Source organism: Alnus glutinosa, chromosome 1 (genome assembly GCF_958979055.1).
Source record: "Alnus glutinosa chromosome 1, dhAlnGlut1.1, whole genome shotgun sequence".
Taxonomy (NCBI): domain Eukaryota; kingdom Viridiplantae; phylum Streptophyta; class Magnoliopsida; order Fagales; family Betulaceae; genus Alnus; species Alnus glutinosa.
This window is the reverse complement of record NC_084886.1, coordinates 9,951,511-9,965,484: the sequence shown is the minus strand read 5'-3', so window position 1 is coordinate 9,965,484 and position 13,974 is coordinate 9,951,511. Positions and strand designations below refer to the sequence as shown.

The window sequence follows — 13,974 nt, the reverse complement described above, 5'->3', positions numbered from 1 at the left end:
CCTGATAAAAAATATACTCAATTTTTAACTGTAATATATCATCATTTTAATAGATGGCATTTTTCAAACATTTCGAAGTAAAGAAACGGCATAAATTCTGTAACTTCAGATTTCACAATTTTTTTTGTAAATGTAGGAATCCTCATCAGGCTTGTATAACGTCCACAATGCACAGACGATAGGATCCTCTAAAACTTTTTTTTTTTTTTTCCCATTTTGAAAACTACTTTTAAAAAAATATTCTACGTCTCATTTTTCATTTTGAAAAAGTTACTACTTTTTTCTCTTATTTTTCTTTTCTTATTTTTTTTAGGCTTAAGAAAGAGTAACTAAAGAGATAACTAGAGTTTTGAGAGAGAAACTAATAAAATAAGAGATATTCATATATGACTAATTATTGCAGCATTTTCTTTAATTAATATGAATGGTATGCAAAAATGGATATAGGGTGATTTTAAAGTGTGGTTCTTCATAATTAAAAAAATAAATAAATTGTTTAAAGGATCGGATGCGGATGCGGATGCTCTTATAGTGTGTTGGTTGGCTGAATGGATTAGTCTATCGTTCCGTTCATATTTAATGAATTTATGCATACAATTTCAAAATAAGAGTCAAAGTAACTATTGAAAAAATACAACTCTTTATTTTAGCTATTGCTTTTTCTATATTCTCTGCAACAGATTCTCTATTATACTCTCTACTTGCATTTAAATATTATTTCTTATTCTTTTTTTATTATATGTTTGCCAACACTCAAATAAAGAGAAAATATCGAATTTCCACATATTCTTTGAGTTACATTGCACCAATTCAATATTCTAGCAAAATTACACAATTTATGAAACCAAAGCAACCAAATAAATAACGCAATTGATCATTTAAAAAAAAAAAATAACAAAAAACGACAATGCAAAAAGAAAAATAAAGCAACTACAAACATACAATAAGAATAATAATTCTTAAGATTGACCAAACAATTGCTATAGGTGCTCAATAAGGTCGATAATGGCATTCACCAACTTATGAATTCCAGCAACTTCTTAATGAAGTATACCAGCTTCTTAAATACATACATGTTCATAAATTCCAGCAACTTCTTAAATGCATACATACTCATAAATTCCAGTAACTTCTTAATGACATTCACCAACTCATAAATTTCAGCAACTTCTTAATGAAGTATACCAACTTCTTAAATACATACATGTTCATAAATTCCAGCAACTTCTTAAATGCATACATACTCATAAATTCCAGTAACTTCTTAATGACATTCACCAACTCATAAATTTCAGCAACTTCTTAATGAAGTATACCAACTTCTTAAATGTATACAGACTCATAAATTACAACCTACAAGCTCTTAAATTCGAACCCACATACTCTTAAATTGAAGTAACTTCTTAACGACATATACCAACTTTTTAAATGCATACATACTCATAAATTCCAGGATCAGGATTTCCTCAAATTTTTTTTAAATTTGAAATTCTCAAATTGTTAAATCCTAACCATGTTTTACATCTAACAGTTCACAATATGCCAATTGTCACGCGAAATAAATGCTAAAATAATGAAAATTTAATGCCTCAATGAACTAGAGGAAAATAGAGAGAGAGAGAGAGAAAATTAATAAATGGTAGCCCTTTCACCATTTCCGCCTTTCCGGTTGAACACCAACACCGGAGTGTGTTGGTTGGTTGATCAAATTAGCCTATCATTGTGTTCATATTTAATGAATTCATGCATATGATATCTGTTCATATTTAATGAATTCATGTGTATGATATCAAATACATGTGATATGATCCTCTTCACTTCAAGAAACACGAATAAGAACTATTTTACTGTCAAATTTTTATTTTATTGTATATAGTGTAATGTCATTTAATTAACTTATCGCACAATCTGGTTTGTCGGAATCCGGCGACGGTGGCTGGATTCCGTTTTTCGCTATTGGTGATTTTTTCGTACGAGCCAAACGTCGAAAAATATATTCGAGAAAATCATTTTTTCTGAAAAATAATTTTGTCAAAAATATTTTACGACAGAAATTATTTTATGTCGAAACAAACTGAGCATAAGATAAATGTAAATTATGTAATTAGGTGTTAAAAGTATTGAACCTTAAATGTAGTTCATCTATCACGCTTTGCATATCTATACCACGGTTATAGATGTAGCATAATACATTAATTCTCACCGTACATATTATAACACTAGGGACAAATAAAACCAATAGAATAAAATATTTAACCACATATGCGTCTTGGTGAAATTAGATTGAGCACGACAAGACTTGTGGGTATTATATCAAAAGAGACTAAAAGTATATTTAGTTAAAAACTTAAAGAAGAATTCAAACCAGTATAATTCCAATTGACCGAAAATGGGTCTCCATCAAACTAATGAAACTCACATGCTCAGTGGTCTCTCCTCAATCGCTGCTCTATGAAAAATTTAAAGCTCTGCTCTATGAAAAATTTAAAGCTCTATGGTCTCAGCTGGGTAGCAACGCCTTCAACCGCCAAATACCCAACACTTACTCGATGCTCTATTGCTTCGCTCTCTCTCGCTCCGCTCTCTCTCACTCAACTCTCTTGCTCCGTCGTCTCTCTCTCGCTCTGCTTTCTTCCTCTCAATCTCACTCTCTCTCAAACTCACCCCATTTCGTTCGAAAATGCATTTTTTCTAGAATCAATGAAAAGTGTGGGGGGGGGGGGGGGGGGGAGAAGAGAGAAAGTAGAATACATTTTTTGTTTTTTTTAAATATTTTATTAGATATATAATGAACAGTGACAGTAAATAGGCTGTATAGCCTCTTCACTGTTCATTTTATAACGATAGTAGCTATTTTGCCTCATTTGCTGGAGTGGAAAAAAACCTGATAATAGTTAAATTTGACTATTTTGAGGCATTTGTCTCATCTGCTGCTGGAGATGCTTTAACTAGTTAATTATTGCCCCTCACTTTCACCACTAATTTTTCCGTCCTGCGTTGACAATTTCAAGGGATAGAGTCCATTATTACTGCAATTAAAAAAAAAAATCATTAAAAAAAATTGTAGATTTTCAAATTATGAAATTTAGGCTATTTTTTTTTATATCGAAACACTTGAAAAATTATACCTATTCAAATTGTGGCATGTTATCAAGAAAGCTAGGAAGGATTTTCCTCACAAACGAATTCTTCTTAGCTTTTGCAGAGATGCTTGTCCTTCAAAAAACCAAAATACAGTTTTTGCTCAAATTATTATTATCATTTTTTTTTATAATATACAAAGAAAAAACTTAATAAAAATATACTTAATTATCAACAGTAACATGTCACCTTTTTAATAGGGGACTTTTTTCAAACATTTTGAAGTAAAGAAACGACATAATTTCATAATTTGAGAATCTACAATTTCTTTGTTATTGTAGGATCCCAATTAGGCTTTATATAACGTCCACAATGCACATACTATAGGATCTTTAAAACTATTTTATTTTCTATTTTGAAAACTACTTTTTAAAAAAAAATTCTACATCTCATTTTTTATTTTGAAAAAGTAACTTCTTTTTTCTTTTTTTTTTCTTTTTTGTTTTAGGCTTAAGGAAGGGTAACTAAAGAGATAACTAGAGTTTTGAGAGAAAAATTAATAAAATAAGAGATATTCATATATGAATAATTATTGTAGCATTTTCTTTAATTAATATGAATGGTATGCAAAAATCGGATATAGGGTGCTTTTAAAGTGTGGTTCTTCATAATTTTAAAAAATAAATTGTTTAAAGAATCGGATATGGATGCTCTTATAGTGTACGGGTTGGTTGGTTGAACGGATTAGCCTGCTTTTTTTTTTTTTTTTTTTTGACATGTCCACATGAGGGGGGAGGGAGGATTCGAACTAGTGACCTCCGCTTCATGAGGCATGGTTTCCAGCTGATTAAGTTACCCTTTGGGGACATACTGTTCTGTTCATATTTAATGAATTCATGCATATGATATCAAATAGAAGCAATAAGATCCTCTTCACTTCAATTAACAAGAGTAAGAACTATTCTACTATCAATATTTTATTTTATTGTATTTAATTTTATATATATATATATATATATATATATATATATATATATATATATATATATATATATATAGTGTAATGTCATTTAATTAACATGTCGCACAATCTCCAATACTTACTATTAAACCAAGAGAGCTCCTTCTGTCTGGTCAGAGCAGAAAATACTGGTTTTATGCCTAACAATAAGAAATTGACACATCAGCCTATAACAAGAAAAATAATTATTTGCAAAACACTTAATCTAATCCTTTTTTAAAAAAAAAACTTTTTTAGTTTGAAAAAAAAAAACTAAAAAAAAAACCACCAACCACCACCACCCTAGACACCGTCGCCGCTCCACGCCGGACACCCAGCCACCCCCAATTCCAGCCTAGGGCAGTGGCGGAGGCTGGTTGGGATTTTTTTTTTTTTTTTTTTTGTCAATAAAAGAGTGAAAAGAATGATTTAGATCCAATATTTTGCTAGGTTTTGTTAATATTTACTTTTCTTGTTTAATGATAATGTGTCAATCTCTTATTGAAGGGCAAAAACCTCTTGGTTTTTACCACTGCCCGATTGAAGTTATTCCCTTAAACCAATCATCCTTCCAATTTTATTCATATTTCTATTTTATCTTTCTCTCTCTTTTTCTTTTTTTTTGGATGAACTAACACTTTATAAACCAAACACTGTAAATACAACTCTCTCCAGTTAAAACTAGAATCTCACCAAAACAAAATCAACACAAGCTAAACTAGCCTTACAGTAAAGCAGCCAACAATCTACCAACAACACAAAACAACTACAATCTCCAAATCTGCATCAACCGAGTAGCCATGGCTGACCTCCCATCCTTCCGTCAAAACAAAAGTCTACTTTTCACTTCCCATTGAATTTGGGTAACAAGAGTTTCTTCGGTCCTTGGGGTATTCCCATGACACAAGTCATTCCTCAACCTCCACAAATGATAAACAACAGCCGCCAAGCACAACTTACAGACTAGAACCTGCAAGCTACGACCTTTAAGATAACACAACCAACTCACAACATCGTCTCATTCGGTAAAAGGCTGTTGAACCAAACATAGGGCCATCAAATTTCTCCATATGCCCCGATAGAAGCTACAATGGAAGAAAAGATGATCTATAGACTATTGCCCCCCATAACAGAATTTGCATAAAGTGTTGCCCTCAAAACCCCACTAGCACATCCTCTCCTTAGTAACGAGAACACCCTTGAAAACAAGCCATAAGATAAACGCATGTCTTGGGATTGCCAAGGGAAACCAAACCACATGACTCCAAGCAACTTCCGTAAACTTAGTCCTAAGACAGTTCCAGGTTTCAGAGCAAGAGTAGATCCCTCTAGAAGCCTTCCATATCGGAATGTCTCTTTCCCCAATAGCAACATCAAACAACCGACTCTGAATCTTCACAAGGAAATCAGACCGAGCGGGAGGCCAAACCCAGCGCCCATCAATAAGAACAGAGGAAACATGAGCATCCAGATTACTACCAGTGTCATACATAATGCGGAAGTCATAAGTGTCCAACAATCTTCCAGTTGGATGCCAACAATCAAGCCAAAGAAATATGGAATGACCCTTTCCTACTTTGAAACTGATGAATTCCTTAGCCAACTCATGGAGGTTGATTGATTTTTTCCAGCTCCAAGAACACACTTTAATTTGGGGATAGCTATATTCCACAAGTTTCTCCCCTTAAGCCAATAGGAATGCACCCAAACAACCCAAAGAGATCAGGATTGAGCAAAAAGACTCCGTAAAGGGTCAAATAATTTGTTTATCTCATGCAAGATTGCAGCGCCGTGCTTAATTTTTTATTTGGGTTAAATACTTATTTGCCCTTTGTGCTTTACGACCTTTATTTTTTGCCTTCTCAGTTTTACTTTTTACCAAATTTGGTACCTATGGTACATGAAAAGACAAAAATGGTACCTTCGTCCAATTTTCCGTCCAAAACTAACGTCCAGCTACCTCATCCTATAGGTGTCGGCGTACATGCGCGACACCTGTCCCCGTGGCACACCTCAGCGCTGACGTAGCTATCATTTTTTTATTATTATTTTAATGATTTCTTATATATATATATTAAAAAAAAAAAAAAAAAAACTGGGGTGGTTGCCACCCCCATTTTGGCAAAGGGGGTGGCTCAAGATACCATTTCTGATACTTATTCAAACCACAGGGGGCACATCATGAAATTTATAAAACCACAGGGGTAAATATTGGAAAAAAAAATTGTGTTTAAGTAACAAACATTTGGTCATTTTTTGAGTTATATCAATTGGTCACGCATATAATTTTGTGTTTCCAATTGTTACACAGGACTGATTGTATTTTGTTTTTTTTTTTTTATTATTATTTTTTATTTATTTTATTTTTTTATGAAGGGTTCAATTCTTGTGAACATGTTATTTTGATACACGACAGGCATACATGTTACTTTTGGTTCAAAACAAGCATACCAAATATACCAAATATTATTTGTGTATAAAGTACCATTTCTGGTACTTATTAAAACCACATGTGGCACATCATGAAATGTATAAAACCACAGGGGTATATATTGGAAAAAAAAATTGTGGTTTTTAATTTTAAAAGATTTTTTTTTTTTTTTTAAAAAAAAAAATAAATAAAAAAAAAAATTCTAGGGGTGGCTGGCCGGTCTGGGGGTGGCCGAACCACCCCTGTGAAAAAAAAAATAGGTTTGGGCCACCCCCATGCCAAATGGGGGTGGTTTCGGCTACCCCAAAAATGGCCCCAGCCACCCCAGATTTTATATATATATATAAGAAATCATTAAAATAATCATAAAAAAAATGATAGCCACGTCAGCACTAAAGTATACCACGATGACAGGTGTCGCGCATGCACGCTAACACCTGTAGGATGACATGGTTGGACGTTAGTTTTGGACGAAAGTACCATTTCCGTCTTTTCATATACCACAAGTACCAAATTTGATAAAAAGTAAAACTGAGAGGACAAAAAATAAAGGTCATAAAGCACATGGATGTATAGGCTATTTAACCCTTTTTATTTTTTTAGTCGAGACCCGACTAATTTATTCCTTTCCTTGTGTGTTTGAGTGTTTATGTGAAATTATCTATATATGTCTCTTTCACAATACATCATCCATGTAGATCCATTTCGAAGAAAAGTTGTCCTGCTAATTTTGAGGGCCTAGAAAAATGGAATTAATCTTGTTCTTAATTCCTGGTGGAGTTCTTTTGAAAACTTCAACCTTAATCAGACTAAGATAAATGTAAATTATGTAATTAGGTGTTAAAAGTATTGAATCTTAAATGTAGTTCATCTATCACACTTAATTAGCATATCTATACCACGGTTATATATAGATGTAGCATAATACATTCCATTCTCTCGATCTGTACATATATATTGTAACAGTACTAGGGACAAATAAAAACAATAGAATAAAATATTGAATCCCCATATGCATAATGCATCTTGGTGAAATTAGATTGAGCACGATAAGACTTGTGGGTATTAGATCAAATTAAAAAAGAATTCAAACCAGTATAATTCCAATTGACTGAGAATGGGTACGGTCTTGATCAAACGAGTAGGCACTGCCACGCGTAAGTGGATATTTTCTCGGAAAAATGAAAGTTGAGATTTGAGGTTTGGTAATCTCGATCGATTGAGATTGACCGAGCTGCCAAAGATTCAAACTTGATTAGCTCGATCGGTTGAGGAGAAAGCTCTTGCGAGGAGAATGTGAAGATGGATGGTTGAGATTGCTCGCATGTGTGGGCCGGGGTAGGTGAGACGGAACATGTCATCGATGCCCAAGTGAGTGAAAACTATCACATCATTTACATTTTCAAAAATTACAGAAATTTCCCTACATCATTGATCAATTTGTAGAAAATTACAGTTTGCCTTTAGCATTATATTGGGGACCGTATATTAATATATAAATTATCATTGACGCCTTGATTTGCACAAAACATTTGATAAGGAGAAAAAATTTGTGGGAAACTTTGATGATCAAAGGTAAATATTTATAAATTAATTGAAACTTAGTTTTCATTACTTATTTATTCATTTAACTCAAGTTATTTTTATTGTAGATGAGCATATATTCACCTTCAACTTCAAGAAGTGAATTAAGCATCCATTGGCTAAAGTTTGTTTGTAACGAAGGTTAGTTATTATTATTAATTTTTTATTTACAAGTAAATTTTTATTATATTTTACTTTAAATTAATTTGTACTTGTAGGCCGGTGCTGCATGCTTTGGTTACTGGTGCCTGATTTGCTTGCTACTTGTTGCATAATTAATGCATTTTGTGGTGTTATTAATTTGTAATTCCGTAGACTATAATGTTTAATAGATTTCTTTTATATATGTTGTGTATTTGTAATGTTTTTTAAACACCAAACAATGTAATATATATGTAGTGGATTGTAGTGTGTTGCATGCAGCATTTTATGTGCTGAATATATATTGGAATTTTATTTATGTGTGCTGCATACATTTAGTATATCGGCATGCATGATGGCCGGTTTGAAATATCAATAAAACACTAAGTTGATTTTGACAACATGTATCCACTTTCCATAAACATTATTTCAAGGTAATTGAAGTCAATTTACGAACAAAACTTGGTTGCTGAGTGCTTCACATGAGTGACTTAGACGAAGAAAATCACAAGCGCTCCTTCAAGTTTAACTGAATCATTGTCTGATCCAACTTCATCACAACATCAATGAGACCCAAAACAACAAATACTATTAAAGTATGTGAACCATGCATGCATGGATCTCAAGTGTTATTTGCTTTTTGGAAGAAGCTAGCTGCATGGATCATCTTCAAAGAGTCACACTTGGGAACTTGCAAGATCCACGACCTGCTCCATTCATAATCCAAACAGGCAAATAAAAATCCAGAGAAAGAGAGCAATTATCTGTAATGATTTCATCAAGCAAACCATGGGAGAGTTTAATTCAGACTGCAATGCGAAACGATCACGCGCGTACAATGAAACATATTTAAGATTATGAGCTTTGAGGTTCATGCTTTTAGTGATTGATCCTTAATTTTATATGCACCTTTTATTGGGCTCTTTAATATCATATTTGTTTGTTTTAATTTCAATTTTATGCACAAAGGAGGCTAGGCATATAAACATTTTTTTTTAAAATTTTTTTTTTTTTTTATGTAACAAATTAAACACACATATATCAGTATGCTAAAACCAATATAATCCACCAATTAACTTGAGGGGATCGGAGAGGGGTTTGTTAATGAAATATTATCAAATGATATCTTTAATATCCTCGTTTTAAACAAATTAGATGAAGATAAAATGGTAAAAACAATTCAAGGGCAGAACACACCTACACATGACATTTTTTGAACAAAATTCTTTTCAATCCGGTTAGCAAGAAATTTAGTAGAGCTTCTTTTAGTGTTCTTCTGGAGATAATTTGAAAGGATATAAATGTAATAAAAAAAAATTACATATATGTCCTTCTAGATAATATGAATATAAATTTTTAATTTTTTTTATTACATTTATATATTTTCGGATGGACACCATAACAACACCGGAATAAGTTCTAACATTTCTTAATTTAATATTGGTTGAGAAAACTCACTGGGATTCTTTGTCGTTTGCTGCGCAAGCCCGTTGAAGAAGCAAGTCGCGCCCCGACTCCGAAACCTCGCCCAGTAGGAGCTAAATGCATAATTGGCATGCCAAAACACCGAAACTGGTTGGTGACACTCCCTCCCCAGCGCAAGCGCATCACACGTGCCATTACCTTCACTGCATGCAAACGCCAACGCCGTGCCTAGCTCCAATAAATTCGCCCCTTTAGCCACCACGCACCAAACCTTGCCCCTATACGGCACGTTGTTGTTCGCTATGGGCAACGGTGCATAGTCCGATAATGGCTGCTTCCCTGTTGTTAGAATATTAATTATAAATGATTAAATTTGTTCTTTCTTATGGACTTAAGCTTTTAAGATAGGTTATGATACGACGTATCAGCTTTCTTTTGCCATAAGTAGCGATTTAATACCTGTCAAGTCGATATCGTAAGCCGATGTCCCGTCCGAGCGCAACAAGCCCCAGTTTCGCTCTGTTCCTGGACCGCTCTTTTGGTTCTCATTGTACAATGCGAATAAGAATGTAGGTATAACGATGCCAGGCCTAGCCGGGGTCCCAATGAGTGGTTTTGTTGTTATCTTGTGTACGAGATTCCGGTTGTAGGTGGCTGAATTTTGTATATTTGCTCCCGGTTGCTCGATATCTCCTGCAGTTGGCCAGCCCGTCTCCGATATCAAAACCCGGATGTCCGGAAAGCCAAGCTTGGTCATGGCGAAGGTCACCGAGTCAAGCATTTGGTCAAGAAGATTTGTGTAGATTAAGCCATTTCCAGGGTCGGTGTATCGAGTATTTCCTCTAAGTAATGCGTAATCCAGGCTAATGTGACCAGGGTTGGCTGCCCACGGGAAGTATGGGTACACGTCGAGGAAGAAATACGATTTGGTTTCGTGTAAGAATTGTAGCATTGGTACTATCACGCTGTTCAATACATCAGACCTGTGTTGGAATATAAATTAAAAGGTTAAATTCATTATTTTCTATGAATTAACTTAAACTTTTAGAATAAGTGATATGATCATTTAACCACCTAAACATCCCGTTTGATGGTGGGAAAGTTGATCGCATCACGTCCATGGCTAACGGCGTACCCACTTTGATGTTTGAGATGTTTTGGGCTTTGAGAGAGATTTTGATTTTGCGCATGGCCGGGACAAGATCGAACCACATTTGCCGATCTTGGTCTGAGGAGCAGCTGAGGACCTCGTTGCCAACAAGTAGGAAACGGATCATGGTGTCGGGGAAGTAAGGAACGACATTGTTTCGGACCCATTCATCGGCGGCGGTCTGGCTGGAAGCAATGCTTGATATTTCGTTGTTTGGGACCATAATAGAAACCTGGAGCTTGGTTCCTGAAAGAAGTTTCAACATTTCTGGGTTGGCATCGTAGAGTTTCACGCGGCCTACTTTCATAGAAAGGATGTATAGCATGGTTTGATTTGGAGACGGCAAGTTGTTTCCTAGCATGCCGTAGTTTATGCCTATCTTGCTCGAAATTTCTGCACCTGTGGCTGTCATGCAAATTAAAGCAAGTGATCATATTAGTATATAATATATACATATACATATATTCAATTTGGAAGAGGTTTAATAATAATATATAATTAACTTAATTACTTGAGAGACCAAGAAGACAGAAGAGAAAGAAAGCAACAAGACCCATGTCTCGTACAGATGGAAGGGATCGATGGTTTTCTTCTGGTACGATTGGCTTGCTTTTAAAGCAGGAAGGCCGGAGATGATGGAATGCGGAAGGCCAGGTGTGGATATTGAGTATATAAGAGAAAATAAGTAGATCAATTAATGTGTTGAGATTTTGTATATATGTCTCGATGATCTTTGTGTGTTAAAATTAGAAACGAGATTCTGTGAGCCAAAAAACGAAGGAAATTAAGCATCGATCAGACACAAATGATGAAGTAATTATGGAAAAATATAAAGGAAAAGGCAAAGATTATGATGTGAAAGAGGGGCTCTTAATTGGATTCCATTTGTTTCTCGATCATTCTTCTTTTGCATGCTAGTTCGAGGAAGTAGTTAGAAAGTGAGGAAATAGAGACGTTGGGGCACGTCAAAAGCTACGTATGAATTATGTAATGAAAAAGAAGAGAGGCCTGAATTTTAAACAACTTAATTAATCTCACGTATATAATCGCATGCATATATACTTGCTTTGTCAAATTCTAGAGGCCAACGGCTTATAATATTTGTACTCGAAAGAAGTAATTAATTCGATCCTCTCGGCATGCTCAAGGGGAGGGAAGAGTTTGTGAAAACCATAATATATAGTTACCGCCATGCAATGATCATGTAATAAACCATATTAATTAGTGTGATATAATTTTAATTTTAATGTCATTCTATTGTTCATCGATAATTATATATTGAGAGATTGTTACGCATTCATCTCTTGTCCATCTTTTATCAATTTATTTTGTAAATTCATCATCGAATTTGTGCATATTCAATGGTGAATTTGTTCATTTGTTGTATGAAGATGACTAAAATTAAGATGAAAACCAAACATTTATCTCATATATATATATATATATATATATATATATATATATATTAAATTTTTTAATTTGAATTAGCAACAAGCCTTATTTTACATTTTTGTGCTCTCGTGTGTGTGTGTGTGTGTACAGTAAGTGTATATATTCCAAAGGTTCTTCCATGTCACAGTAGGCCTACTATTTCGGTTGAACATGGTCTGATTTGCCTCAATTTTACCAATGGATCCCATGTCTGGATCGGAGTTTAAACAAGATTTGCTAGTATGGATTGCAAGCATGTCCACAGTAGTCAACTTTCAGCCCGATCCAGTTTATGTGGGCCGAAAGAAGAAAAAAATGTCATAGCTAGGAAGCATTGGCCCAAGTTAAAATCCAAATATTAATCCTGTCTGTACTTCTGAGGTAAACTATCTGTCATAAAGATTCTGAGGTAATTATCTATCCAAAATGAGCCTACGGTTAGCTAGCTATTTAATATAAAAAAACCTTTAAACGAACATTTAGATTCATGGCACAACTAATCCCTGATTGACATGTGGAATAATTGAACTCAGTTTATTATAAAATTATTGTTTTATTCAAAAAAAAAAAAAATGTAAAAAAAGAAAAAACACCTCTTATCTGTTGCAGAGCGATCAACCTCAATTCCTTCTCTAAAAAGAAGTTTCTTCCCTCAAGTGAGGGACGATCGACCATATCCCACTTTGACGGCCGCCGCTCACTAGATGAGAGACAATTGGGTGTTGAGGCAACCTCCCGTCATAGGGGAGTAGCCGATCGACCGTCACCTAATGAGTGGCTGCAAGCTGCATATCTACTTTCATATCATTGTTTGCCGCTTCAGGCTGAATCTAGTTTCTTTTCACCCCCTTTTAAAAACTAGTACTACAACTTTTTTTTGCATGTGCCGAAACTATTATGCGAGACAGATAATATTTTCACTTTCTTTTAAAGACCAGCTATATAGTTTCTACGTGGGTTATGGCCTTTATGCTCCCTCCAAAACCCAAACATGGAAAAGGTCAAATTGATAATAATAAAAAATTAAAAAAAGAAAAAGAAAAAAAAACACGTATCAGGTCTGCAGCCGACCAATTTCATAGTGGGTCTACTCTACCTAATACTTTTTCTTTTTTTTTATATACTGTGGTCGGCAGATTTCATTGCCCTCTAACTGGTGTAGGAATGCAACACGTACAAAGACAAATAAAACATCTACTTAATTAGGGAAAGAAAAACAAAACACGTAGTAACAGCCTAACAGGTTTATTTTTATATATTTTTTTTCTTTTCTTACTGAAACTAATTTAGTGCCGCAAGATTCAAAGCCCAAAAGCAAGCTCGATCGGCCTACAGATCCGTTGATTAAGTGCTGATGAGATGATGAAAGTACTAACAATTCTATGCAACAGCATCAAAATGTTGAATGTGAGCTCGAATAAGGCAATAATCAAGTGTGACATGCAGCAGAATCTGACCTTAAGCTCTATTTGGTAGACGGAAATATCCGTAGTACATGGCAGTGATTAGTGAAAAATTGTGGGGGGTGGCTGGAGATATGGCTAGTGGTGCTAGTGGTGGCGGCCGAAAAATGATGGGAGATGGGCAAAAAAACTGGGCCAACAACAATAAACCGAAAATAGGCCAAACAATTTAGGTTAAAACAAGGCAAGCCCAAGAATAGGGTCAACTTAGGCTGATAAATGGGCCTACGCCAACAATAGGCCGAATGTCTGGACAAAAAATGGGCTA

General features: G+C 34.5%; 2 protein-coding genes and 1 long non-coding RNA gene across 3 annotated transcripts; 1 reads left to right on the top strand and 2 right to left on the bottom strand.

Moving 5' to 3' along the window:
• Positions 1–5,246: 5,246 nt before the first annotated feature.
• On the bottom strand, positions 5,247–5,573 carry LOC133867112 (uncharacterized). Its single transcript, XM_062303833.1, has one exon. The coding sequence runs from the start codon at positions 5,571–5,573 to the stop codon at positions 5,247–5,249; it is 327 nt and encodes a 108-aa protein (XP_062159817.1).
• A 2,249-nt stretch (positions 5,574–7,822) lies between these two features.
• Positions 7,823–8,357, top strand: LOC133876066 (uncharacterized). Its single transcript, XR_009901520.1, has 3 exons — positions 7,823–7,883; positions 8,165–8,237; positions 8,315–8,357. It is a non-coding gene; the product is annotated as an uncharacterized LOC133876066 (long non-coding RNA).
• Positions 8,358–8,906: 549 nt separating this feature from the next.
• LOC133860821 (probable glucan endo-1,3-beta-glucosidase A6) lies at positions 8,907–11,375 on the bottom strand. Its single transcript, XM_062296482.1, has 5 exons — positions 11,324–11,375; positions 10,737–11,211; positions 10,122–10,645; positions 9,696–10,001; positions 8,907–8,944 (listed from the first exon to the last, which is right to left on the bottom strand). Exons 1-5 carry the CDS (start codon positions 11,367–11,369, stop codon positions 8,907–8,909), a joined length of 1,389 nt encoding a protein of 462 aa, XP_062152466.1. The 5' UTR covers positions 11,370–11,375.
• Positions 11,376–13,974: the final 2,599 nt, after the last annotated feature.

What these genes read in the sequence shown, in the direction of transcription:
- LOC133867112 (XM_062303833.1), bottom strand. Translation starts at nt 5,573, where the DNA reads ATGTATGACACTGGTAGTAATCTGGATGCTCATGTTTCCTCTGTTCTT.
- LOC133860821 (XM_062296482.1), bottom strand. Translation starts at nt 11,369, where the DNA reads ATGGGTCTTGTTGCTTTCTTTCTCTTCTGTCTTCTTGGTCTCTCAA. An exon ending in CTGTCTTCTTGGTCTCTCAA is followed by an intron (nt 11,212 to 11,323) that starts GTAATTAAGTTA and finishes TGACAGCCACAG; the next exon opens with GTGCAGAAATTTCGAGCAAG. An exon ending in TTACGATATCGACTTGACAG is followed by an intron (nt 10,002 to 10,121) that starts GTATTAAATCGC and finishes TTCTAACAACAG; the next exon opens with GGAAGCAGCCATTATCGGAC.